Source organism: Nicotiana attenuata, unplaced genomic scaffold, assembly GCF_001879085.1.
Source record: "Nicotiana attenuata strain UT unplaced genomic scaffold, NIATTr2, whole genome shotgun sequence".
NCBI classification, from domain to species: domain Eukaryota; kingdom Viridiplantae; phylum Streptophyta; class Magnoliopsida; order Solanales; family Solanaceae; genus Nicotiana; species Nicotiana attenuata.
The window spans coordinates 183,515-211,090 of NW_017671123.1; the positions used below are offsets into that span (position 1 = coordinate 183,515).

Below are 27,576 nucleotides of genomic sequence, written 5' to 3' on the forward strand. Positions count from 1 at the left end.
CCATGAAGGCCAAGGCCGGTGTGAGCACGTGATTTTTGCCCTATATGAATTACTCCCATAATTTCAAAATAAAATAATTTCTTTTCATCATTTGCAATTTTGTGGATTTTTGTGGCATTTTCTGTTAATTGTTTGCATTTTTTTCTATGCATTTTAATTAATGAAAAATACAAAAAAATATGTTGCATTTGCATTTAGGATTTGACTTTGCATTTTTAAGAATTAATGAGTAAGTATTTATTTTACAAAGAAGAAAAATCACACAAAAATAGTTTATTGTCACATTTTAATTTTAGTTTGGAATTTTGGTAGTATTCCTTTTAATTTGGTTTTAATTAGGTATAGTAAGTATTAGATGTAGTAATTAATTTAACTTGATAGGATAATTTGATTAGGAATTAATTTAGGTTTGTTTTTATTTTATTTTAATTTAAAAAGAATTTAAAAGAAATCAGAAAATGAAAAAAAAAGAAGAGAAAAATGAAAGAAAAAGACAAAAGAAGAAGAGAGCCCAATTTTAGGTCTTCTTTAATTGTAATATCTCAAGCCCAATTCCCCTCCAATTCCCTGAAGCCCAAAGTCACCCCAGCCCAGTCCCACCTGTTACCCGTTCCAACTCAGCCCAAGTTTACCCGGTCCAGCCTCTACCCGGTCACCATTAGTTCCAAACGACCCCGTTTCACTTAAAACGAATCTGAGCCGTCGAGGATCTTTGATCCAACGGCTCTAAACTAGGGGTCACTTAATATAAAACGGTCCAAACACCCCCCTACCCCCATCTCTCGTCTCTCATCACCCCCACAGAACCCCCATAAGCACTGCCCTAAACCACCGCCTGCCGCCCGCCGAAAATCGCCTACGGCGGCGGCCGACGTCCAAAAATCACCAAATTTACATCACACGTTCCTCTCCACTACCCCATCCCAGATCTTCACTCCGTTTACCCCAAAACCCCCTGGAACTCCTCGAATATCCGATTGAAGATCGAAACCTTAGCGCCGCCACAATTTCTCCGGTGGCGGCGCCACCTCCTTTCAACGCCAAAATCACACCACATACCCACCATGATCTTCTCTCTCCAAACCCCTAACCCATACCCCTCGAATCAGCGTTGAACTCGTCAAATCTTAAATTCGAAGTCAAACTCAAAAAGTTCAAATCATCTCCTTTCAAACCTGGTAGCATGCAATGTTTTCTTGCAAAGTTGGAGAGCCTGACTCGGCGAAATTGATGTCGATTCAGTTGTTCTTGACAAAGAACAACGGGGTCGACATAAGTTTGGTCGAGTTTTCTGTCTCCGTTTGGTTTGAGCATGACTGGGTAAGTTCCTCTTCATCCCTTGTGATTTTCTTTCAATTGGTTCATCTTCCTCCTCATCCCCTTTCCCTTGGGTTGGACAAAAAATTCATGTGGGTGTTCTAGTTCGAACTAGGTCCTTTTTCCGTTTTTCTGTTAATTGAACTATATAAGTTTCTTGATCCGCTTGTTTTGTTGTTTTACCTTCTGTGATTAATAAGCTTAAATGTTTCATTATCAGTTTAATTGCTTAGCTAAATGAAGTTAGGTCTATGATTAATTTGCTGTCGTTTTAGGTTAGTTCTTTAATTTTTGCCTTTTGTTTCTGTTGTTTTTCTTAGAAATAGTTCAGGGCTTCTTTGTTTGGGAAACTTTGGTTTAGCCCTAATTCGGGCCCACAAGTGTTGTAATTGGTTTATAAATGGCAACAGGCCTAAATAGGGATTCAATTTGGGTCCATGACCCAATTGGCTTGGCCAGTTGACCCGGCGGGTTTTAAGGGGGTAATAAACAGGGGTTTAAAGGGTAATTTGGGGATTGTGGTTGGGGAATCTTTAGTGTAACAGAAATAGGAAGCTTCTAGGAAGTTTGGGTGGGGGTTTTTAATTGAATTTCAGACTTGTAGTAGGTTAGCTTGGCCAACAAGCCAATAATAGAGGGATTTTAAGCCAAAAAAGAGAATTAAAGAGGGGGGTAGAGTGCAAAATAAAAATCTGAAGGTTGCCCTAGTCCCTTGCCTATAAAGGCACCCTAAACTTGCCTTGCAAGGCAGACCCAAGAGAACTAAGAGATAAAAATTCCAAAAAAAGAGAAACGGCTAAAAATCAGAGAAAAAGCACTGTTCTATTGGATTTTCTGCTTCAAATCGTGAGATCTTTAATTGCTGAAACAATTTATGCTTCATTTGGGTTGCAATGAATTAAGATCAAGTCTGGTTTGAAGTCTTCTGGTTCATTGAGTGACTGAAATTGGTGTTTGGACTATTGTACTTCATTTGCTGGGTTTTAAAATTGGTCTGCTGGTTCATTACTGGTTGCTGGGTTCTACCGCTGTTGCTGTTCATTGCTTTCACCTCTTCTTCCATTTGTAATTTCCAGGTACACTATCAAAACTTGTCATGGAACTGAGTATTGACTAGCATTGTATGAAGATTTGGAAGTTCAAGTTGAAGTTTGAATAGACATCTTAAATTTCCGATGTAGTTGCTGTTAATTACTACCATTATGTGTGATTAGATGCTTCAGTTTTGTGTAGTTCAACTTCTGGTTAGTGCTGAGTGCTGGTTCATGCTAATAGCTTAGGGTGATTTCGTTGCTTAGATTTAGTGTATAATTTCAGAATATTGGGTGTTGTAATATTGTTTGAACTCTGGTTGCATGAATGGACTGTTAAACATTTGGTAAGGGAAAATTACTTGAAGATGACAATTAGTCTCTTGTTTGAAATCAGGGCTTGTTGTATGGCATATTGTCCATAACTCTGTTTTACACTCTGAAAGCATCACTGTTTGCGCTTGGTTAGAACAACCTCTAAATAGCCTCTGTTAGTTTTAATCTCATATGCTTGTTTGTGGGAAGTTAGTTTAAGAACAAATTAACATGCAAGCATGAGCACGTCTTAATTCTGGCATCAGTATTTCAATTTAGTGCTTGGGTTTATAGACCTTTTGTGCGGTTTGGTTGAACATTTGTTTTGGTTCCAATCCTTTTTTGCTTATTTGGACTAGTCAAATTACTGAGTGTTGATTTGTTTGTATCAACTTACTCGGGTTTTGGTTTTGTTCTATATACAAGCATGTTCATCTCTGAGGTTAGGTTTGGAATCCATTTAAAAAATGGTTGAAAATTGGTTTTGCACCTTATGATCAGATGGTAATGTGGTTTGGAGATTTGAGCCAGAATGTTTAGTTGGGAATAATTAAAATCAGAAAGCCTGACCATTAATTAGTTCTTGGTGTTTAAAATTAAAATTTTAATTTACTAAATCAATCTCATCAGTAATTGACATTATTTGGGTGTTCTGGACATGAAGAACTGGGCCTCACGCGGGCCCAGCTGCAAAGTATGTTAGATACAGACCTCTGGTGCTTTCTCTTATCAGAGCTGGGGCTCAACTTAAACCCAAAAAAACTTGAAGACATTTCCGAGGGGTTTCGTTTTTTTAGTGCTTGAAATAATTTCCTTTTGGGTTTGTAACTTCATAATGCAATGCGTTTTAGGAATCCGATAATGTAGAATCCTTAGCTTAAATAAGTAAAAGTTCCGCAATTTTCTTTTAGTTGATTAATTGATTTTCTTTTAAAAGTAATTCGAGGTGCGCCGTGCCAAACAAAAGGACAATTGCATGGCCCTCGTTTTAATTAATTTTGTTTAAGTCCTTAGAATTCGAGGCGTACCATCTAATGGAATCTCCATGGCCCTTGCAAAGTTGCAAACGCGTAGTTGCTTTAGGCGTGTTCTTTTAATAACCTACCTTCCTAAACTCGGGTGCGCATTTATGCGACCCAAATCCAAATTTCAACGTTAGATAAAATGTGTTACGGACTGCGGGTGCATTTATGTGACGTGGTTCGAAATATATTTTAAATGACGTTGCAATCTTCCTTTAATTAATTAAATAAAAGCGGTTAAAAAGTTAAAATTGCACAATAGGTCTAAAATGTTTTAAATCAGATAATTAAGCCGAATTTAACAGTTGAGAGACCGTGCTAGAACCACGGAACTCGGGAATGCATAACTCCTTCTCCCGGGTTAATAGAATTTCTTACCCGGATTCCTGGTTCGCGGACTGTAATACAGAGTCAATCTTTTTCTCGATTCGGGATTTGAACCGGTGACTTGGGACCACTATAAATTATCCCAAGTGGCAACTCTGAATCTCTTAATAAACAATCCCGTTTCGATTGTCCTTTAATTGGAACAACTCCGTTTTATAACCTTCTCCGGGGGTGTAGGTAAAAAGGGGGTGTGACAGCTCTGGCGACTCTGCTGGGGAAAAGAACCCAGAACTTCTGGTTCAGGGTTCAGAATTCGAGCTTAGATGAATTGTTATATTTGGCTTTATCTGTTATCTGATTTTATTACATGTTTGGGCCTAATGTGCTAAATGATGCTTTTACCGCTTTGATATTATCTGAACTGTATATAAACTGCTTCGAAACCCTTCTCTTCTCATCTTCGGGGATGTGCTCACTGGTCGAGACTCCCTATTCTGTTAGTGTCATACCTTGAAATAAGAAAGAGACTCGGACAAGTTACTAAGCCGGATGGCCTTTTGGTTCCCGGTACGTAGCCCCCTCCTCGACTCGAGTTGTCCGCTCGGGTACACAGTCTAGAACATATACCCAGGTTTTGAACTTAGAATAACTCAGCCTCATGCCGGATCCCTAGTAGGAACGCTTGTTTGCATCATGTGCATTTGACTTAGGGGACTCAACACAGGGGTTGGGTCCGTCTAGGACAGGTGTACCCAAAGCAACAGACCATCCTGATGCATCCTACTTGTGCATTTATTTGATTCGGATTTGCATGCTGAGCGGCTGTTTGAGTAAAAGGGGAGAGTTTGGAAAAGAAAATAGCAGTGTGGGGGGGCTAAGAGGAGTAATCACCTGTTTTGGAAAGAAAAAAAACCAATGTCCAAATGGTACTAAAACTCTGCCGAATTTTTGAGAAAAAAAAAGAAAAAAAAAGAAGGAAAAGGTTTTGTTTTCAAAGTAGTTGGTTTTGTTTTATTTGCCCGAACTACGTCAGTTTGATTCTCACAAGGCGTGGAATACGTAGGCAACCCTCATCGGGTCCAACTTCCTTTTTGCAAAACTAGCCCAAAAAGAACAAAATTTTATTTTATGGTAAATAAGTAAGGTGATGCCATTCTTGTCAAAAATAGCCGAATGTCCCTAAAAGGGCGCCGGAAGGCTGTTTTCTCAAGAACAACCGCCTTTGGTCTCTTTTTCAAATTTTGGCCGGTAGCAAGCACAACCTTAAAATCTTCCCCCGGAAGTGCTGAAAGGCCGTATTTGCAGGACCGGATTTTTGCTTTTGAAATGAAAATCTGAAAAAAAAAGTGTCAGCATTGTTTTGAGTCAAATGAATCATTTTTGCTTAATCACCCTAATAAATGTGCAGAATGAGCACGAGCCAAAATTTGCCAATAACAATCGTGAACAAGATCCCTTTGGAGTTGCATATGTGGTGGGATGATCTGGATAAATCAGGGCAAGACAAGGTCAAACGATATTTGGGAGGTCTTACCGGTTTGTTGAAGATTAGGCCCAGGGGAGACATCATAAAGGCATTGGTGACATTCTGGGACCCGGCACACAACGTGTTCCATTTTTCAGATTTTGAACTCACCCTAACTCTGGAAGAGATAGCCGGGTATATTGGGAGTGCTGAGGTTCCTTTAAGACACAAGTACCTGGTTGCTCCAAGAACCGTAGCCATGCACAGATTCCTAGACTCATTGAAGATAAGCAGGGGGGTCCACAACCCAAATTTGGCAGCTGGTTTTTGTACTCCACAATTTATATACCAGAGATATGGTCACATAGGAGGTTTCAACAATCCAAAAAACAAAATATGTAGCAAAGGGAACCGCCTCAAATGGGAAGAACATAGGTGTTTTGCTTTTATGGTGGTCTTCTTAGGACTTCTGGTGTTCCCCAGGAAAGATGGAAATATCGACATAAAAATATCTGGGGTTGTCAGCACTTTACTTACCCATGCCAAAAGCACCCTTGCACCCATGATAGTAGCTGAAATCTTCCGCGCTCTCACAGCCTGCAAAGCCGGAGGAGACTTTTTTGAGGGGTGCAACTTGTTGCTGCAAATGTGGATGATTGAACACCTATGCCATCGTCCTCAATTCATGAGTTATGGGTCAACAGATAAAACCTGCATAGAGGAATTTTATACAAGGGTTGATGGGATCAGCTTGCCAGAAGGGGTCACAGGATGGGTATCACACCTTCATTCCATCACTGCAAGCCAAATAGAGTGGACGTTTGGATGGTTGCCTGTGGATGAGATCATATATATGCCAGCTACCGGGCCTCATTTCCTCTTGATGGGTCTCAGGAGTATCCAGCCTTATGCCCCATATCGGGTTTTGAGACAGCTCGGGAGATGCCAAATAGTGCCAAAAGATGAAGATATTAGTGCCCAAGTAGTCGAGATTGGTCCTGATGGCTAGTTTCATGAAGCTGCAGTCCGCCAGATTTGGAGCGAGTGTCAATACTTGGCGGCAAATACCTGTGTACGTGATCGATCTAAAGGAGAAGTTTCACCAGGGTACCATGCTTGGTGTAGAAGGGAAATTGCATTTGGGAGGCCGGCCAAAAGACCCCACCTTCAGGAATTTGTCGAGGCATCACAAGAACAGTGGGCTTGGTTAGCCAAGGAGAATGAATACAGGGCCACCATAAGTAGGCTAGAAAAGCAAGTCTAAGACCTTCAATTCGAGAATGGTTTGCAAGTCGCGGCGGATGAGGGTGAAAAGAAGAAGCTAGCCAAAGAAAATGAAACCCTTCGAGCCCAAATTCTAGAAATGAAAACCGCAGCTGAAAATCCCGCCAGGAGTGTAAAGGATGAAAAGCTTATAAAGAACCTTAGGCGGAAAGTGGATGATTATGGTTTTGATTTGAACAAAGCGGAGAATGAACTAGCCAGGGATCCAACACAATTGGCTAAGAATGCGGAAGAACGAGCACGCCTGGTTAGACAGTTAAAAGAGCAATACGACAATGAGGTTGCGGGGTTAAAGAAAAGGGTCATCACCGTCGAAAACAAAATGATCAAGCAAGCCAAGGACTTTAAAGCTGAAAGGGAACACTGTTATGATTTGATGGCTCAGATGGAGGAAGAAGTGCAACAGCTGCAAGATCAACATCTCCACGACACTCAGGTATTGAAGCCCAGAATCAGCAGATCGGGCGTTTGCTTCAGGAAAAGGGTAGGATCCGAGAGAGGGTCAGGGCTATTGCCGATTACATTGTTGTGAAGTGCCAAGCATGTGAGGATATGACCCGCACCACTTTCTTCGCGGCAGTGATGACATTTGTCCGGCAAATAATGAGTGATTTGGAAAGGCTCCAAGGGGATCTTGCATATAGGCCCGTGGCGAGGCCGAACGATGCTCCGCAGGCCCCAGGAGCGTTCGAGGCATTAATGTATTCGTGACCTTTGCTTGAGTCTGTACTTTCTTGCTGTTGAAGTTTGTTAGTTTGTTTTGAGTCTATTAGTTCTTTATGAGTCAGTATTTTCATCTTTTCAGAGTCTGTTAGTTTCTTTTGAGTCTGTGAGTTTTTCGAGTCATTGTAATCAAAGTATTTGCTTTTATGAAAAATTGAAAATCCCAAAATATTTCTGTTTATATCCCCAAGAACTACGCTTGGTCTGATTCATGCGGGGTCATGATACGTAGGCAATCTCCATAGGGTTCGACCATAACCAAAAGAAAAAAAGTGATAAAAAAAGGAAACAAAAAGAAGCGAAAAAATAAGAGCAAAAGAAAAGGAAAAGAGAGAAAATAAGAAACCGTGAGGAGGAAACAATGGCAAAACAAGAGGGAAAAATGAGAGAATAAAAAACAAAGATAGGGCAAAGGAAAGAATGAAAAGTAAAAAAAGAAGAAGGAAAAAGAGAAAAGGGAAGTTGCAAACGGAAATAAGGAAAGCCGCGATGACGCAAGCAACCGATCAAATGCATAATAGAAACGGTTAACTGCTTAGGTGCATTCATTCCCCAAATGTGCGGTTGCCTGTCTGTTAAGCTCTAATCACTAACAAGTTTGTTGTTGACAATCCAGTACAGAAAGGTGGTTGGTTTGTGGCTCCCGAAGTAGTAACTCCTCTCCACAACATAAAGTCAAAAGGCAATGGCAGACAACAATAGAACTGAGTTGGTTGATGCCGGGGCCCGAAAAAGGTTGGTTGAACAGGACAATGGGTTGATTGAAGAGGTAAAGATGTTGAGACAACACATGGCGAACATGTATCAGGCCTGGACGACTGGGAAGGCACCACCCCCGCCACCACCTAGCGTCCTAGATGCTGCCCTTACCCAAATTCCGGACACAATGCCAGATGATCTTCTATACTCTCCAGATACACCCGCTTATCACAGCTTTCCCAACCACCCTAGTAGCTCCATCACTCGTCCTCCAATTACCTCTCCCCAAATTTGCCCTCCTGTCATATCCACTATTCCCAACAACGAATACTCACTCAAAGCTTATGATTCCCAATATTACCCCTCAGAGGTTGCCCACAAGGTTCCCTACTCATACAAACAGGGCCCGCGGGATGAGCCTCATGCTGAAAATGAAAAGATCACAGGAAAAGAAGGGCGAGATGAGATGTCCAGGAAGCTGAAAAGCATAGAAAAGTCTGGGCGAAAGGAGATGTCCAGGAAGCCGAAAAGCATAGAACAGTCCTTAAAGAACATGCAAGGGATGAGAGGCCAGGTGAGCGTGGCCTACAAAGACTTGTGTCTATTTCCTGATGTTCGATTGCCGGTGGGATGTAAGATGCCAAAGTTTGATTTGTATGATGGGCACGGAGACCTGGTGGTGCACTTGAGAGGATTCTATAGTAAAATGAGAAGAGTTGGCGGGAAGCATGAGTTATTGATGGCATACTTTAGCCAGAGCCTGACTGGGGCAGCTTTGGAATGGCATACTCGTCAAGATGTCGTTAAGTGGCATACATTTGAAAGTATCCAACAATCCTAGAAAACTGGGGCATAGAGGGAAACAAAGGCAAAAAGATAATTTCACGCCCATCAGAGAGTCCTACACAGGCTTGTTTGAAATGTTAAAGCCTTCTCGCCTGATTGAGCCTCTCCTCGGCTATACTCCAGACCCATATGCAAAAGGCTTTGATCCCGCTGTGCGATGCATGTACCATTTTAATGTCCAAGGGCATAGCATTGAAGATTGTCGCTCTTTGAAAAGGGAAATAAAAAGAATGATTCAAGAAAGGGTTAATTGTGATCAATGACAGTGACAGGGAGCATGCGAATCCTCCTGGGAACTTGTTGATTAAAGTTGATAATGGTCTTGGCAATATTGATGCGAAACTCAGTGGCTAAGATGCCGTGCTTGGTAATTGGGAAGACTCTCCATTTCTTGGTCAGCCGGAGTGGAGTTTTGGTGGTTTATTTTGTTGTCATTTCTGTTGTCAGGGTTATTTCAGGGTTGTAATCCGGATATTGTCTTGTGACTCAAACCCTTCTATCCTTTCATTTTGCTTGGTTTGTTTAGTCGTAGTTGCTCGTTTAGTGCTGTCTAGGTTTGTTCCAGGGTTGTAACCCCAGTCTAGTTTGCTTGTCTTGTTGTTCGAACCGTTTCACCGTCTGTCTAATACAATTTCCTGTTTTCTGTTATTTCTAGTCATTTTCTTTTGCTTAGTTCTCTTTTCTTTCCATAATTCTTTTCCTGTTGGCTCTAGTGACATGACATGCATGCGTAATTCTCGGCCTGGGCTCAAAAAGTTAGTCATGAAGCATTGAAACAATTTTGAAGATGACAGGGGCACTTGAGGGAAATAAGAACAGATTTGGACACTTTGAGATCATTTCGAGCCCGAATTGTGTGAAACTGGGGCAAATAGAACATAAAGAAACCCTAAAGGCGAGTTGCCAAATTGTCAGGGGCCGTTCACGGTAAGGAGAGTGAGAGTGTTGTCCAATGGTGCTTTGTCTTCAACAGATATAGAAGGCGAATGTGTGGATATGGTTATCAAGTCTGGTACAATCAAAGATGGTACAAATGTTTTCCTTGGTTTGTTTAATTGTGTAGTTTGCACTTGGCATGTTTTGGAGATTTGAATGACGAAGGCATTTTGTTCTGCTATCTAAACACTTTATCCTTTGTTACCCCCTTTGAGCCTTATTTATTTCCTTTCATACACCTCTTTTGAAATCAGTAGCAAAAGATCAGAAACGCAAGCGTGAAAGATAAGTAAAGGGTAAAAAAAGAGAAAAGAAAAGAATGAAAAGAGAGAGAAGAAAAAGAAGAAAAGAAAAAGAAAAAGAAGAAAAAAACAGAAGAAAAAGAAAAGAAAAAAAAACAACAAAAGAAGGAAAAAAAAGAAAAAAGAGAAAAGAAAAGAAAAAGAAAAATAGCAACAACAAAAGTAGTCTCCTGAACTACGTTTGACTTGATTCCGAAAGGATACGTAGGCAGCCTCTCTCTGAGGTTCAGTCACACCAAAATAAAAATCCAAATGTCCCCAAAGAAAGAAACTGGGGCAGTAGTTGTGCTTGTTGTGAGAAATCTAATTCCGAAAGTTGTAATTTTGAACCCATGTTGAATTGTTTTGAGCCTTTGATACCCTTTCTTTCTAACCCTATCCAAAAGCCCACATTACGGTCCAAAGAAAGACCTTCCGATCAGTCTTCGAAGAATGCCAAGTCAAGCAAGTAGAGGTGATTCATATCAGGGGCAACACTCCGGTCCAAACAAGGGAAATGAAAAATGAGAGAGTCTTATTGATGAAAGCCCTCACGGGTACCGCAAGGCGATGAAAGCGAGAGAAATAAAAAATGAGAGAGTCTTATTGGTGAAAACCTTCACGGGCACCATAAGGCGACGGTAAGTTGAGAGAAAGACCAAAATGAGAGAGGCTTGATGGTGAAAACCCTTCGGGCACTACAAGTCGAATAAGGATTGTGAATCAGATTGGATAGGCGGAGCATTGAAGCCCAGTTTCACGGCAAAAAAGGTACAATAAGAGCTGAACATCAGACTTGCTTGACAGAATATCCACAGGTGCATGTCATGGTCATTAGAGTTTGTATTCACGTCTGATAGGTTTCTACTTTGTAACTTTCTTGTTAGGAATCATCTCTTTCCTTTGTCCTTTACCCTGTTCCTTTTGTTTTGTTTACTTCCTCTTCCTGAGTCTGTTTGGTCATAGCAAGTGAGAAATGACTTCAAAATCTGCCACTAGCTTTCCAATTGAACAAAATGGGATCTGGTTAGCACATCAAAGCGTCATAAGTCAGGAAAGAACAACAAGCACACTGAGTTGGTAACAATCAACATGCTTTGGGATCCTTATGAAATACAAAAGTTTGGTACATATCAATTCAGGAACAATACAACAGATGGAGGGTGTTAGGTGAACGGATCAAAGGTATTTTCGGTGTAACACGAAGGTTTGGGTACATATCAATTCACGAACAATGCAACAAGATGAAGGGTGTTTGGTGAACGCATCAGAGGTATTTTCTGTGGTAGGATTGAGGAAAAGGTAGTTAACCAAATGACAAGCAAGGTCTTCCAAGCGGAAATCAAAGCTATCATGGCAAGTGAAGGAGCAATATACCTCAAGGCCAAGGCCAGTGATTTAAGTCAAGAAAGAACAGCATACGCACTGAGTGGGTGGCAACTGACGTGCTTTGGGATTCATGCGAAACACAAAGGTTTGGTAAATGTGAGCTCATGAGCAATGCAACAGATAAAGGGTATTGGGTCTGAACGGAGAAGAGGTATTTTCTGTGACAAGGGTGGCAAAGGAATTGTTTAGTCAATAAGCACGCAATGTCTTTCAAGGTGAAATCAAAGTTATCATCGCAAGTGAAGGAGCAATCGCCGCAAAGTCAAGGCCACAAACCAACTACCATGTTTAAACCCATAAGTTTTCTTTGTCTGAAATAGGGATGGAAGCTATGTCCATATCAAAGATCGGAAGCTTGAAATTTCAGGTGTAATGCCCTAATTCTGCTTACGCAAAGGCTATTGAGAAGATCACACATCACCCCTAGGAGACGCACTTCCTTCCTAGTTTGAATCATTGAAGTTTCACCCCTAGGAGACGCACTTCCTAGTTTGGGTAGGTTATATTTTTGTTTTAGGAGACGCACTTCCTAAATTGAGTTTCACCCCTAGGAGATGCACTTCCTAGTTTGGGTCATTTAAGTTTATCCCTAGGAGATGCACTTCCTAGCCTTGGTCATTTAAATTCACCCCTAGGAGACGCACTTCCTAGTTTGAGTCATTGAAGTTTCACCTCTAGGAGACGCACTTCCTAGCCTAGGTTTTTCAGGTTATACTGTTTAGGAGACGCACTTTCTAAATTAAGAGTTCACCTCTAGGAGACGCACTTCCTAGCCTAGGTTTTTCAGGTTATACTGTTTAGGAGGCGCACTTCCTAAATTAAGAGTTCACCTCTAGGAGANGGTTCATGTGAGATACAAAGGTTGGTAAATGTCAAGATCAGGAGCAATGCAACAGATAGAAGGTATTGGGGTTGAACGGAGAAGAGGTATTTTTGTGTTCAGGGTGACAAAGGAAGTGGTAGACCAGTGACAAGCAAGATATTCCAAGCAGAAATCAAAAGTTATCATGGCAAGCGATGGAGCAATAGACCTCAAGGCCAAGGCCAGTGATTTAAATCCGGAAAGAGAAACATGCGCACTGAAGTTGGTAACAATCAATATGCTTTGAGGATCATGTGAAACACAAAGGTTTGGTAGATGTCGGTTCATGAGCAATGCAACAAATAGAGGGTATTGGGTTTTGAACGGAGAAGAGGTATTTTCTGTGATAAGGGTGATAGAGAAAGTGGTGAGTCAATGAACAAGCAAGGTCTTCGAGTGGAAATCAGTTATTATGAGAAGTGAAGGAGCAATCGCCCTCAAAAGTCAAGGCCACAAACCAACCACCATATTTTTAAACTGACAAGATTTTTCTTTGATTGAAACAGGAGCAGAAAATTTCGTTTGTTTCGGAGAAACCCTCCGTAAGGAAAGGCAGGCACCAAACAGGTATGACCGTAAACTCTCAGGACCCTCCTGGAAAATGGGACTTAGTTTAAAATTCAAAACAATCGTGAGTAGCAAGATCTAGCATAAATGTACCCCAAAAGAATATAAGTTGGTCTCAAAATTTTCATTCTGGAGATAGAATTCAGTTAGGAGTTGTCAGGACCCTCCTGGAAAATTTGACCTAGTTTAAATTTAAAAACAATCATGAGTAGCATAATTTAGCATAAATATACCCCAAAAGAATATAAGTTGGCTTCAAAGTTTGCATGTTTAAGATATGATTCAATTAGGAGTTTGCAGGACCCTCCTGGATAATGGGACATAGCTTTAAGATTTCCATTAGATAACAAGATTTAGCGTAAGTTTTGCTGTAGGAAATTATAATTCAGCCGTAAAAATTGTCACTTTTAAGATAAGACTTGATTTTCATTTTCAGGACCCTCCTGAATAATGGGACCTAGACTGTTTCATCTTTTTAGGTTTATGCTCTACTCCGGGTAAAGATCCGCCCGATTTGGATTAAGATTGCTGTTAGTTAACAAGATGTAGCGAAAATAATACCTTTAGAAGATATAACTTAGATTTAAAATTGTTGTTTAATTAAGAATTCTCAGGACCCTCCTGGATAATGGGGTGTAGTTTTAAGACCCTCCTAGGTAACAAGACAGCGGAAGTAATACCTGTAGAAGATATAACTTAGATTTACAACTGTCATTTAATTAAGAGTTGTCAGGACCTCCCCGGATAATAGGACCTAGCTTTCAAATTCTTATTTCAGATTCTTAGTAATAGTTGGTAGAAGAATTCAATTTAACACTCACCTATGTGCCCAGCTACCAAACTGGGGCAGAAAATTTTCTTTGTTTTGTCTATTTTTGTTGAAATCAGGTACCCACTTGGAGAACAGGGAGAAGCAGTTCAAGTTTTAGCAATCAGGAGCCCGCCTGGAAAGCAGGGAATATAATTCGAGTTCAGCAGTCAGGAGCCCGCCTGGAGAGCATGGGAATACATTTCAAGTTCAGCAGTCAGGAGCCCGCCTGGAGAGCATGGGAATACATTTCAAGTTCAGCAGTCAGGAGCCCGCCTGGAGAGCATGGGAATACATTCAAGTTTAGCAGTCAGGCGTCCACCTGGGAAAAGGGAAAGCACCTCAAAGTACAATTCGAGTTCAGCAATCAGGCGTCCCCCTGGAGAAAGGAAAATCATCTCAGATTACAATTCAAGTCGGTAACAAAGGAATTTCACCGGGAGAATACGAGTCAACAAGGCAACAGGAACCACAAGATCAAGTTTGAAGATATAGATAGGATTTTTGTAATGCATAGATCATAGTTTAGCCTAGCTTCTTTTTATTTTGTCATGGTGTAATAAGGGGTTCAGTAAGCAGTAGTAGCAGCAGCAGTGAAATCACAGCTTCATGGTAGTCCCAGCTACCAAAACTTCCCGAACTACACTGACCTGATTCCTTTATAGCCAAGGATATGTAGGCAACCTCAGAAGCAGAGTGCGGTCAACTCTTTCAAAAATGCTTCCTACGGAGTATTCAAACGGGCAAAAATCGCTCGTATCCACTCACTTTATCTTTGCACGAAAACTCTACGTGTTTCCGAGCAAAGAGGGGCAACTGTGAGCACGTGATTTTTGCCCTATATGAATTACTCCCATAATTTCAAAATAAAATAATTTCTTTTCATCATTTGCAATTTTGTAGATTTTTGGCATTTTCTGTTAATTGTTTGCATTTTTGTCTGTGCATTTTAATTAATGAAAAATACAAAAAAATATGTTGCATTTGCATTTAGGGTTTGACTTTGCATTTTTAAAAATTAATTAGTAAGTATTTATTTTACAAAGAAGGAAAATCACACAAAAATAGTTTATTGTCACATTTTAATTTTAATTTGGAATTTTGGTAGTATTCCTTTTAATTTGGTTTTAATTAGGTATAGTAAGTATTAGATGTAGTAATTAATTTAACTTGATAGGATAATTTGATTAGGGATTAATTTAGGTTTGTTTTTATTTTATTTTAATTTAAAAAGAATTTAAAAGAAATTAGAAAATGAAAAAAAAAGAAGAGAAAAATGAAAGAAAAAGACAAAAGAAGAAGAGAGCCCAATTTTAGGTCATCTTTAATTCTAATCTCTCAAGCCCAATTCCCCTCCAATTCCCTGAAGCCCAAAGTCACCCCAGCCCAGCCCCACCCGTTACCTGTTCCAACCCAGCCCAAGTTTACCCGGTCCAGCTTCTACCCGGTCTCCATTAGTTCCAAACGACCCCGTTTCACTTAAAACGAATCTGAGCCGTCGAGGATCTTTGATCCAACGGCTCTAAACTAGGGGTCACTTAATATAAAACGGTCCAAACACCCCCCTACCCCCATCTCTCGTCTCTTATCACCCCCACAGAACCCCCATTAGTACTGCCCTAAACCACCGCCTGCCGCCCGCCGAAAATCGCCTACGGCGGCGGCCGACGTCCAAAATCACCAAATTTACACCACACGTTCCTCTCCCACTACCCCCATCCCCAGATCCTTCACCTCCGTTTACCCCCAAAACCCCCCTNCGCCACCTCCTTTCAACGCCAAAATCACACCACATACCCACCATGATCTTCTCTCTCCAAACCCCTAACCCATACCCCTCGAATCAGCGTTGAACTCGTCAAATCTTAAATTCGAAGTCAAACTCAAAAAGTTCCAAAATCATCTCCTTTCAAACCTGGTAGCATGCAATGTTTTCTGGCAAAGTTGGAGAGCCTGACTCTACGAAATTGATGCCGATTCAGTTGTTCTTGACAAAGAACAACGGGGTCGACATAAGTTTGGTCGAGTTTTCTGTCTCCGTTTGGTTTGAGCATGACTGGGTAAGTTCCTCTTCATCCCTTGTGATTTTTTTTCAATTGGTTCATCTTCCTCCTCATCCCCTTTCCCTTGGGTTGGTCAAAAAATTCATGTGGGTGTTCTGGTTCGAACTAGGTCCTTTTTCCATTTTTCTGTTAATTGAACTATATAAGTTTCTTGATCCGCTTGTTTTGTTGTTTTACCTTCTGTGATTAATAAGCTTAAATGTTTCATTATCAGTTTAATTGCTTAGCTAAATGAAGTTAGGTCCATGATTAATTTGCTGTCATTTTAGGTTAGTTCTTTAATTTTTGCCTTTTGTTTCTGTTGTTTTTTTTTAGAAATAGTTCAGGGCTTCTTTGTTTGGGAAACTTTGGTTTAGCCCTAATTTGGGCCCACAAGTGTTGTAATTGGTATATAAATGGCAACAGGCCTAAATAGGGATTCAATTTGGGGTCCATGACCCAATTGGCTTGGCCAGTTGACCCGGTGGGTTTTAAGGGGTAATAAACAGGGGTTTAAAGGATAATTTGGGGATTGTGGTTGGGAAATCTTTAGTGTAACAGAAATAGGAAGCTTCTAGAAAGTTTGGGTGTGGGTTTTTAATTGAATTTCAGACTTGTAGTAGGTTAGCTTGGCCAACAAGCCAATAATTGAGGGATTTTAAGCCTAAAAAGAGAATTAAAGAGGGGGGTAGAGTGCAAAATAAAAATCTGAAGGTTGCCCTAGTCCCTTGCCTATAAAGGCACCCTAAACTTGCCTTGCAAGGCAGACCCAAGAGAACTAAGAGATAAAAATTCCAAAAAAAGAGAAACGGCTAAAAATCAGAGAAAAAGCACTGTTCTGTTGGATTTTCTGCTTCAAATCGTGAGATCTTTAATTGTTGAAACAATTTATGCTTCATTTGGGTTGCAATGAATTAAGATCAAGTTTGGTTTGAAGTCTTCTAGTTCATTGAGTGACTGAAATTGGTGTTTGGACTATTGTACTTCATTTGCTAGGTTTTAAAATCGGTCTGCTGGTTCATTATTGGTTGCTGGGTTCTACCGCTGTTGCTGTTCATTGCTTTCACCTCTTCTTCCATTTGTAATTTCCAGGTACACTATCAAAACTTGTCATGGAACTGAGTATTGACTAGCATTGTATGAAGATTTGGAAGTTCAAGTTGAAGTTTGAATAGACATCTTAAATTTCCGATGTAGTTGCTGTTAATTACTACCATTATGTGTGATTAGATGCTTCAGTTTTGTGTAGTTCAACTTCTGGTTAGTGCTGAGTGCTGGTTCATGCTAATAGCTTAGGGTGATTTCGTTGCTTAGATTTAGTGTATAATTTCAGAATATTGGGTGTTGTAATATTGTTTGAACTCTGGTTGCATGAATGGACTGTTAAACATTTGGTAAGGGAAAATTACTTGAAGATGACAATTAGTCTCTTGTTTGAAATCAGGGCTTGTTGTATGGCATATTGTCCATAACTCTGTTTTACACTCTGAAAGCATCACTGTTTGCGCTTGGTTAGAACAACCTCTAAATAGCCTCTGTTAGTTTTAATCTCATATGCTTGTTTGTGGGAAGTTAGTTTAAGAACAAATTAACATGCAAGCATGAGCACGTCTTTAATTCTGGCATCAGTATTTCAATTCAGTGCTTGGGTTTATAGACCTTTTGTGCGGTTTGGTTGAACATTTGTTTTGGTTCCAATCCTTTTTTGCTTATTTGGACTAGTCAAATTACTGAGTGTTGATTTGTTTGTATCAACTTACTCGGGTTTTGGTTTTGTTCTATATACAAGCATGTTCATCTCTGAGGTTAGGTTTGGAATCCATTTAAAAAATGGTTGAAAATTGGTTTTGCACCTTATGATCAGATGGTAATGTGGTTTGGAGATTTGAGCCAGAATGTTTAGTTGGGAATAATTAAAATCAGAAAGCCTGACCATTAATTATTTCTTGGTGTTTAAAATTAAAATTTTAATTTACTAAATCAATCTCATCAGTAATTGACATTATTTGGGTGTTCTGGACATGAAGAACTGGGCCTCACGCGGGCCCAGCTGCAAAGTATGTTAGATACAGACCTCTGGTGCTTTCTCTTATTAGAGCTGGGGCTCAACTTAAACCCAAAAAACTTGAAGACATTTCCGAGGGGTTTCGTTTTTTTAGTGCTTGAAATAATTTCCTTTTGGGTTTGTAACTTCATAATGCAATGCGTTTTAGGAATCCGATAATGTATAATCCTTAGCTTAAATAAGTAAAAGTTCCGCAATTTTCTTTTAGTTGATTAATTGATTTTTTTTAAAAGCAATTCGAGGTGCGCCGTGCCAAACAAAAGGACAATTGCATGGCCCTCGTTTCAATTAATTTTATTTAAGTCCTTAGAATTCGAGGCGTGCCATCTAGTGGAATCTCCATGGCCCTCGCAAAGTTGCAAACGCGTAGTTGCTTTAGGCGCGTTCTTTTAATAACCTACCTTCCTAAACTCGGGTGCGCATTTATGCGACCCAAATCCAAATCTCAACGTTAGATAAAATGTGTTATGGACTGCGGGTGCATTTATGTGACGTGGTTCGAAACATATTTTAAATGACGTTGCAATCTTCCTTTAATTAATTAAATAAAAGCGGTTAAAAAGTTAAAATTGCACAATAGGTCTAAAATGTTTTAAATCAGATAATTAAGCCGAATTTAATAGTTGAGCGACCGTGCTAGAACCACGTAACTCGGGAATGCCTAACACCTTCTCCCGGGTTAACAGAATTCCTTACCCGGATTTCTGGTTCACGGACTGTAATACAGAGTCAATCTTTTCCTCGATTCGGGATTTGAACCGGTGACTTGGGACACCATAAATTATCCCAAGTGGAGACTCTGAATCTCTTAATAAACAATTCCGTTTTGATTGTCCTTTAATTGGAGAAACTCCCTTTTATACCCTCTCCCGGGGGTGTAGGTAAAAAAGGAGGTGTGACAGCAGGTATCTGTGTGAGTGGGTACTGCTTGAGAGTTTGACATGTTGATTCCTGAAATTAAAAACACTTACGAGAACAAGCATAAAATCAGTGTGTGTTATGAGGATTAATACTAGGCAATCACTATTATCCTTAGCCCCACGGTGGGCACCAAACTGTTACCCTAAAATTTGGATAACAATTAAACTTATAATGTGGTTTTAAGGATATGTGATTTCACCTAATACCAATTGATAAACGTAAAGATAACTGATGCAAATTGACAATAATATAAAGCAAACCAGCGTTTGGACAGAGCCCTGAGCTTGGACATCCTCGAGCTAGTTATGCAAGAATAGTTAAAGACACAATAAGCTGATGAACAAGAAAGTAACTGAGAAATATTATATTGCTTTGATATTCGTGAATGTAAGGTCTCTACAAATGATGAGGACTCCTCTTTATATAGTAGAGGAATTCTAATTATGGTATAATTCTAATTACAGAAGAAAATTCTATGATTAGCCTAAACAACCGCCCTTGATCTGATCCGTTCCGGGATCTCCGCCATGATTTCGACCTGTTACGGATGTTTCGCTTTTCCATTACTACCCGAAGTCTATCATATTCGATCTCGATCGCTGCTGGCCTCGATCTCGACAGGCACCTCGATCCTCGAATTAGCTACCTTGTCTTCGTGCTCTGGTCTGATCCACTACGAGGCTGACCCTCGACCCAATTCCGTGGTTTCGATCGAACAACAAAATCGGATAAGTCCGATTTTAACCGTATACACAATGTTCTTTTAAGTTATATGTATGAAAGATGAATAAAGCAAATTACTTGTAGTAGAAAACATCTAAACACAAGAGTAGTGATTGCCTCACCGTTCTTGACCAAAAAAGAAATGTGACGGACAAGACAAGATTCACCAAAACTATTGCACGTGAAATATTATTAAATTAAATAAATAATCCAAACGACTTAAAAAGATAAAAGAAATTCTCATCTTTGATTCCCTTATCAATTTTTGACTAATTGTTGATTTCATTGACCAATAAAATGCTCATTTACCGAACCAATGTCTTTTTCACCAACTACTTTATTCAATAATTTGCACTTCGAGGACCCCGTTGTTTCACTTTACATCACTTGATAATACCAAACTTTGACAAAAAAAGGAAAAAATGAAAAAGAAAAAGGTTATTGACATTATTATATCGACAAACATAGTTATACTTTTTGGTTATCTTGTACCTTGTGTGATTGAAAGTCTAAAATTCATAAAGTGGTAGTTAGGAACTTAGGACACAGTATGATTGTCATATAACTGCTTACAAAATTCTTGTGCATAAATTAAATTCTTATAAATTGGAGAAGAATTGAATTTGATTATCCAAAAAGTAAATCTATGTTTGGAAACAAGTCTCTCTCTCTCTCGTTTTTCTTTTTATTTTCTCCACTGACAGATAAATAGAGAAATTTAATGCTGTCGAATAAGAAAGAATTTTGCTTTTAATTACCGATAAAGATAAACGTTATACCAATGGTAACATTCCACTACTAAAGAGAAATCTTGTTCAACCTATTGTTTGCGTGAATAATAATGGGGTCAAATAACTTTTCTTATTTTTTTCTGCCTACACAGATTTATACTATCTTAAAAAAATTGCATATAAAGCAGAAAATAAAAAAAAATAAAAAATCAAGAAAGATGTCACGATGTCTACAGACATCCCATGCCCTATAATACCTGGCATTCTCACTCCCCCTTGCCAAACCTATATATTTTATTCTTACTCAAACAAATTAGCAAATTTTAAGTTCGAGAATCAACTTCTCTAATTTTTAAATATAAATTTGATACCGGTTCTTAATTTTTTCTCAAAATATAATATCATTTTCATAATTAAAAATTAAAACATAATTAAATTAATTTTAGAAACTATAGTTGGCGAGCATTAATTTTGAGTTTAAGTTTTATATAGTGATTTTTCCTTTTTGAGTTTTAATTTTATGCAGTGAAAAAGTCTAATTTTTATGCCATCACAGATAAACAGGTGTAACTATTCATTACAAACCTGATAAGGCAACAAGAAAAATAGAAGAATAGTCTATTATAATCGATAAAATTACACTAATATTGTAATAATTCAATATTGTTATATTATGTATATATCTTAAATCCATTATTTTCCCCTGTCAACATCCTTTTTCAATTTCAACTGGTCCCCAAAGCTCTCTTATGTAATTTCCAGTTCAATCAGCTCACTCTCTACACACTAAAAAAGTGCAGTCCAGTGCACAAAGTATTTTACATTTACGTAAAATTTGGAGAAGGGTCGTATCCCAAAGGATGTGATTAGAGCTGTCAATATTGGCGACGTCGGGCTAGCCCAGCCAGCCCATGTGGGCTTTAGCAATTAACGGGCTGGGCTGGGCTAGCCCACCATTTTGATGGGCCTTATAATAGTCAGTCCACCCCAGCCCTATGTGGGCCGCGGGACCCCACGGGCCGGCCCATTATTTTTTAAATATAATTATATATTTTTTTAAGTTCTAACCTAAAAAAAGATAAATATTTAAAAGTTAAAAAAATCTTATTGAATTTTTTTTACATAACTTAATAACTTTTTATACTGTTCCAATATACCACAATAAATACTAAAAAGGTAAAAGATAAGACTATATTTCATTCACTAAAAGTCAAAACTCAAAAAAAATATTCAAGAGAACGTCCATGACGCTTATGGGATATCCAACACACACATCATCTTCATCAAACACATTTGAGTCCGCTTGTGAGAAGGTTGGCTTAACATCCTTACTTTAATCTACATTTATAATTCGTATGCAATATTAATTAGTTAAATACTAAGAATAATTAAATTTTTAAAACTAATTAATGTTTTAAGACTTTGATCTTTTAATATGATGAACTTAATAAACTTTAAGCTTGGGATACTCTTCTTGTTATTTTTTGTGTCATATACTTTTTATATTTTATATATTTTAAATACGTATTTTTATTAGGCCCACGGGCCGGCCCAGCCCAGCCTCAGTCAAGCCTCACGGGCCATGGGCTTACTCGGGCCGGGCTTAAAAGCCTCGTTTTTAAATGGGCTCCAAATATCCTAGCCCGGCCCTGCTAAATCACGGGCTGGGCTGGCCCAACAGACCAAGCCCATATTGACGGCTCTAGATGTGATATAGACCGCCTACCCTAATGCAAGCATTATAACTACTTTTACGGCTCGAACTCATACCCTAAAGTCATAGGGAGACAACTTCACCGTTGCTCGAAGGCTTTCACTACTCACATTCCACGGAGACAACTCTCCACACACTCTTTCCTATATATACATCATCTACATTTACATTCTCTTGTAATTTCACTCTCTCCATTCTTCTTCTCTTTCTTCTTTTTCCCCAAAACACACTTCAATTCCCCAGTCCTTTTTGGCCCATTATTCCTCTCTGATTTGCTGCAGAAACAGAACACAACAGAAAATCAGATATATTCCCTTTAGTCATCAGTATAGTACAATTAAATAACCACCATTCTTGATTTGTGCAAAACTAACCACAATCTGTTGTGTCAAAACTGACCAAAAAAGATGATATCTTGGCACGATCTTTATGTTGTCTTGACAGCAGTTGTTCCTCTATATGTGGCCATGATCTTGGCCTATGGTTCAGTCCGATGGTGGAAAATATTCTCCCCTGATCAATGCTCCGGCATCAACCGTTTCGTCGCTATTTTCGCCGTCCCTTTATTGTCCTTCCACTTCATTTCAATGAACAATCCTTATGATATGAACTTCCGTTTCATTGCTGCTGATACACTACAAAAAATCATCATGTTAGTAGTGTTATGTTTATGGGCTAACTTGACCAAAAATGGTAGTCTTGAATGGAGCATAACAATTTTCTCACTTTCAACACTTCCTAATACACTTGTAATGGGAATTCCTTTATTAATTGCTATGTATGGTGAGTACTCAGGTAGTTTAATGGTACAAGTTGTGGTGTTACAATGTATTATTTGGTACACCCTTTTGCTATTCTTGTTCGAATATCGCGGCGCAAAGATGTTGATCATGGAACAATTCCCTGAAACAGCAGGAGAAATTGTTTCATTGAAAGTTGAATCTGATGTTGTTTCCTTAGATGGCCAAGATTTTCTTGAAACAGATGCTGAAATTGGCCAAGATGGTAAACTTCATGTCACTGTACGAAAATCGAATGTGTCAAGAAGGTCATTTGCTATGACACCAAGACCATCAAATCTGACTGGAGCTGAAATTTATAGCTTAAGTTCATCAAGAAATCCAACTCCAAGAGGGTCTAATTTCAATCACACCGATTTTTACGCGATGATGGGTTTTCCAGGAAGGTTATCAAATTTTGGTCCCGCGGATACAACTCCTAGACCATCTAATTTCGAAGAAACCTGTGCTCAGGGAGCTCTGACTCAGAGCTCCCCGAGATTCGGGTTTTACCCTGCACAGTCTAATTTGCCGGCTTCTTATCCGGCCCCAAATCCGGAAATTGCTTCTATAGTTCCTAAAAACACGAAAATTCAGCAACAAGTACATTTACAGCAACAGCAGAATGGTAGGGCTAGCCATGATGCTAAGGAGCTCCATATGTTTGTCTGGAGCTCCAGTGCTTCACCCGTGTCGGAGGCCGCTGGCCTCCACGTGTTTGGTGGCACTGATTTTGGTGCTAATGAACAATCTTGTCGGTCTGACGGTGCCAAAGAAATTAGAATGTTGGTTTCTGATCACCCTCAAAATGGAGATAACAAAGGTATAATTCTTTTGTACTATTACTGTGTCGTTTTCCGTTGACTGTCAACTTATCGTAATCCTTCTTTGTTTGTGGGTTTTTACCTGATAATTTAATTTTTTTGAAGCTATTTCCCAAGATAGTGACTTTGGTGGTGAAGAATTCAGTTTTGGAGGTGTTATTGGTGATGGGAAGGATAGAGATGAAAAAAAGGAAGAGAAAGAGGGTCTCACCGGATTACATACCAAGGCTGCCGGAGTTCAAGATTCCGGTGCCGGAAAACAAATGCCTCCGGCCAGTGTTATGACACGTTTGATTTTAATCATGGTTTGGCGCAAGCTTATCCGAAACCCGAATACGTACTCGAGCCTTATTGGTCTAATTTGGTCCCTAATCTCGTATCGGTAATTGAGCTAATCATCCTATTAAGTTAATGATTGATTGTCTCAACTTCTTGAAATATTTTCAGTTGATTTATAAATTGATTAGGGATGATGTTGGAATTTTCCATTGATTAATGCGGTTTGTTTTGTCCTTTTATTGTAGGTGGCATGTGCATATGCCCAAAATCATGGAGAAGTCAATCTCTATTCTCTCTGACGCTGGTCTTGGAATGGCTATGTTTAGTTTAGGTAAGTATTCATACTTATGAAAATGTAACTTGAGGAGTACAAAAAAAAACTCTCTATAACAACTTTATTTGTTGCGATATTTTTTAGCTACTATAGTGAAGTGCTATTATAAAGGACATATATTATAACATAACATAATAATCGGTTCCGAGAATAACTTGACTTTTATAGTGAATGCATGTTATAGAGAGGTCTAAGTGTAACTTATTAATCATAAATAGTTAGTGCATAGAGGCGGATTCAACAATGACTTCGTGAGTGACTCAAAGTCCGGTGCTTCGCTCCGACCCTATATAGATGTACAAATAGAGTTAAGAATATTTATAATTCGCTCTCCCAACTAAGAACCCATAATGTTTAAATTCTAGCCCCGACATTGCTAGTGAAAATGTTGATAATGGATTGTGACATTGGGGATTTCGTTATGGATTGATGATAGGTTTATTTATGGCACTTCAACCTAAGATAATTGCATGTGGGAACACAGTGGCTGCTTTCGCCATGGCTGTGAGATTTCTCACTGGCCCAGCAGTTATGGCTGCAGCTTCAATTATCGTTGGCCTTCGTGGTACGCTCCTACATGTCGCCATTGTACAGGTAAACCATACATAATTAACAGTTGTTCTCTTTTAATATATTGTCTACTATTGGTTGGCAAGAAATGACAAAATTCCTATCCCTTATTTAATGCATTGGCGCCGAAAGAGTTTAAGTTATATATATTGCCACTCAGTTGCGAAGTCAAAAAATTTTCTAGGGTATTCAATATATGTTATATACCTCTAAAACCTAATATTTTACCTATATATATAATATATTTTTTTGATGAAGGATAATCAATTGACCACCCTCGATAGGCTTCGCCCCTGTCGTCATTGTAAAAGTTTTTTTACACCATCAGGTCAAGCAAAAGATATCTGTATGTAAGTCTCTCCTTAATATGTGAGATTCGTAATCTTAAAAATAACATATGTTACCTGGTACAAGAGGTAAAAGTGATTTGATGGTGTAAGAATTGCTTGCACTGACAATATAAATAATATAAACTCATTCAGAAATAATAGTTCACCAAGAGTTTGAAGGAATTATATATATTTTCCCCTTTTCTTCCTTATTTTATGAATAATTCAATACAATTGTTTGAAATGTTTGTATGTTAGGCTGCATTGCCACAAGGGATTGTTCCGTTTGTGTTTGCTAAGGAGTACAATGTTCATCCAGCTATTCTTAGCACTGCGTAAGTAAATTTCGCCTAGCTAGTTTCTTGAATTTCTTTTTTCTCTTCTAAATTCTTAATTGACTAAGTAAATTTTTCTCGGAATTTCAGGGTTATTTTTGGAATGTTGATAGCATTACCAATCACATTAGTCTACTACATTATCCTGGGATTATAAGATAATTAAGGATCAAGCACCAAATCTCCTGATTGTTGAAGTCTGCGATTGTGTTGTTTATATTATATGCAAGTGATTCCAGCCTTTTTGCTGTCGCTAATAGCCATCTGCATGATGAACCGGGTCTTCGGGTGTTTTGACACAAGTGGGAAAAATAAATAGCTGAGGAAATGGAATAATATTGTGCATAAAAGCTTAGTGGACATCAATTACTTACTGACAAGAGAAGTGGTTTTTGGTTAATTAGAAGAGTTCATTTCATGGCAATTAGAACATGTTTGGCTTAATTAGTCTGGAACCCTGATATTTGCCTCCATCTGAAGGGAACAACTCATCAAAAAATTCAAAAATGAAGGAAAAACAAATTGGGATTAGTCTAGTTGGAAGGGGACAAGAAGGCACCAAACATGCTATGATAATAGTCTTGTTTCTCTTCATAACCATTTCACATGTAAAAAAAGAATCACTCCAAAACAATTCATATGTACAATTGAGGTTGATTTTGAGCTTTTGATTTTTTAATGCTGAGCAATGGTAGATTTTTAATTTTTAGTTTTAACTTGTTCTTTTTTAATCTTTATTGAATTCCTTTGCGTCGGTTTATTGTAAGTCATTAAATAGTAACATATTTTGTTCACTTCTGCAGGTAATTGCTTTAGATTTGTAAGATTATGGTCCAAATCTCATGTTTGTTTCCTATAATGGATATGAAAGTGATGTTTTTCATCCACTAAAGTTTATTGTGGATGACTCCCTTCTCTCTTCCTGTTTTTTCACACTTCTCCGTATCCAAGAAAATAAATAAATAATGAAAAAGATATTAAGCTTCCATCTCATAGAAAAGTTACTATAAATATGCAGGGGGGGGGGGGAGGGGGGTTATGGTAGGTCTTAGGAAGCGAAAAAAACAAAGCAACCTTCCTATGCTAAGGCTCTTTAGTGGATCTTTATACCTTTTTTTTCGGATACACTATATAACCCAGTGGCGAAGCCAGAAATGTTTTCAAGGGTGTTCAAACTTGAAAGAATTAAAAAAAAAAATCCAATAAAGGGTGTTTAACATAGGTTTTATATATCTAAAATCAATATTTTACTTATATACACAGTGTAATTTTTCGTAATTTTTCGGCGAATGACCACCCTTTGCTAAACGTGGCTTCGCCCACGGTATAACCGGTATCAATATATATACATATATCTATACTATATTAAAAGCACGAAGGCCCTTAGCGAAATGTCGTTCGCCTTTTTTACCCTTTAAAAATATATTATATATTGTATAAAATAGTAACTTAAATTATTTGCCTAAAATTTAGGGCTTCAAAATTAACTATTTTTGGTATAGTAAATACTTCCTTGTTTAAAATAGGTATGAATCCTAATTTATAGGACTTACTTTTATCGCGTTTGTTTTTTCATTTCTTTTATTAATAAGAGATAATGTGCTTATTATATTTTCAATTCTAGATTATTTAATAAAATACTTGCAATAAAACACTAAAATTTAAAACTAACCTTTTTTTCCATTTTAAAATTGATCTTTATAAGCAAAAACGAAAATCTGAAGTTCCTCCAATTTAATGTTAATTATTATATAAAAAAATACTTCATTTAATTATTTTTATAATTATTAGAAGTTTAAAATTAATAAAACTTTTTTTTTATTATTTGGACTAAAATTTCTAATACTTAGAACTTTAAACTACTAAAATTTTACTTTATATAGATCATTCACTTAAGTTATGCGGGTTGCCATATGCATGGGACTACCCTTTTTTTAATTCTAATTCTAAGTCATTCTCTAGAGTTAATATGTCATGGAAAGTCTTCTTTCAATTATAAATTCTCTCACAAGCTTGCTTTAGTATCCTTTTAAATGTATTTTTTTAAATTTTCATTGC

General features: G+C 38.4%; 1 protein-coding gene across 2 annotated transcripts; it reads left to right on the forward strand.

Annotated features, from left to right (window-relative positions):
* The first annotated feature begins 22,209 nt into the window (after positions 1-22,209).
* On the forward strand, positions 22,210-26,312 carry LOC109206087 (auxin efflux carrier component 3-like). 2 transcript variants are annotated; one of them, XM_019368856.1, is made up of 6 exons: positions 22,210-23,670; positions 23,777-24,053; positions 24,196-24,281; positions 24,721-24,878; positions 25,442-25,518; positions 25,609-26,312. In XM_019368856.1, exons 1-6 carry the CDS (start codon positions 22,476-22,478, stop codon positions 25,673-25,675), a joined length of 1,860 nt encoding a protein of 619 aa, XP_019224401.1. In that variant the 5' UTR covers positions 22,210-22,475; the 3' UTR covers positions 25,676-26,312. The 2 variants fall into 2 exon arrangements, with proteins under 2 accessions (XP_019224401.1, XP_019224402.1); XM_019368857.1 differs by having other exon boundaries at positions 23,789-24,053.
* Positions 26,313-27,576: the final 1,264 nt, after the last annotated feature.

Coding starts and splice junctions, on each gene's coding strand:
- LOC109206087 (XM_019368856.1), top strand. CDS start 22,476: ATGATATCTTGGCACGATCTTTATGTTGTCTTGACAGCAGTTGTTCCT. Junction 24,054..24,195: donor TGGTCCCTAATCTCGTATCG/GTAATTGAGCTA, acceptor CTTTTATTGTAG/GTGGCATGTGCATATGCCCA. Junction 24,879..25,441: donor TACATGTCGCCATTGTACAG/GTAAACCATACA, acceptor TTTGTATGTTAG/GCTGCATTGCCACAAGGGAT.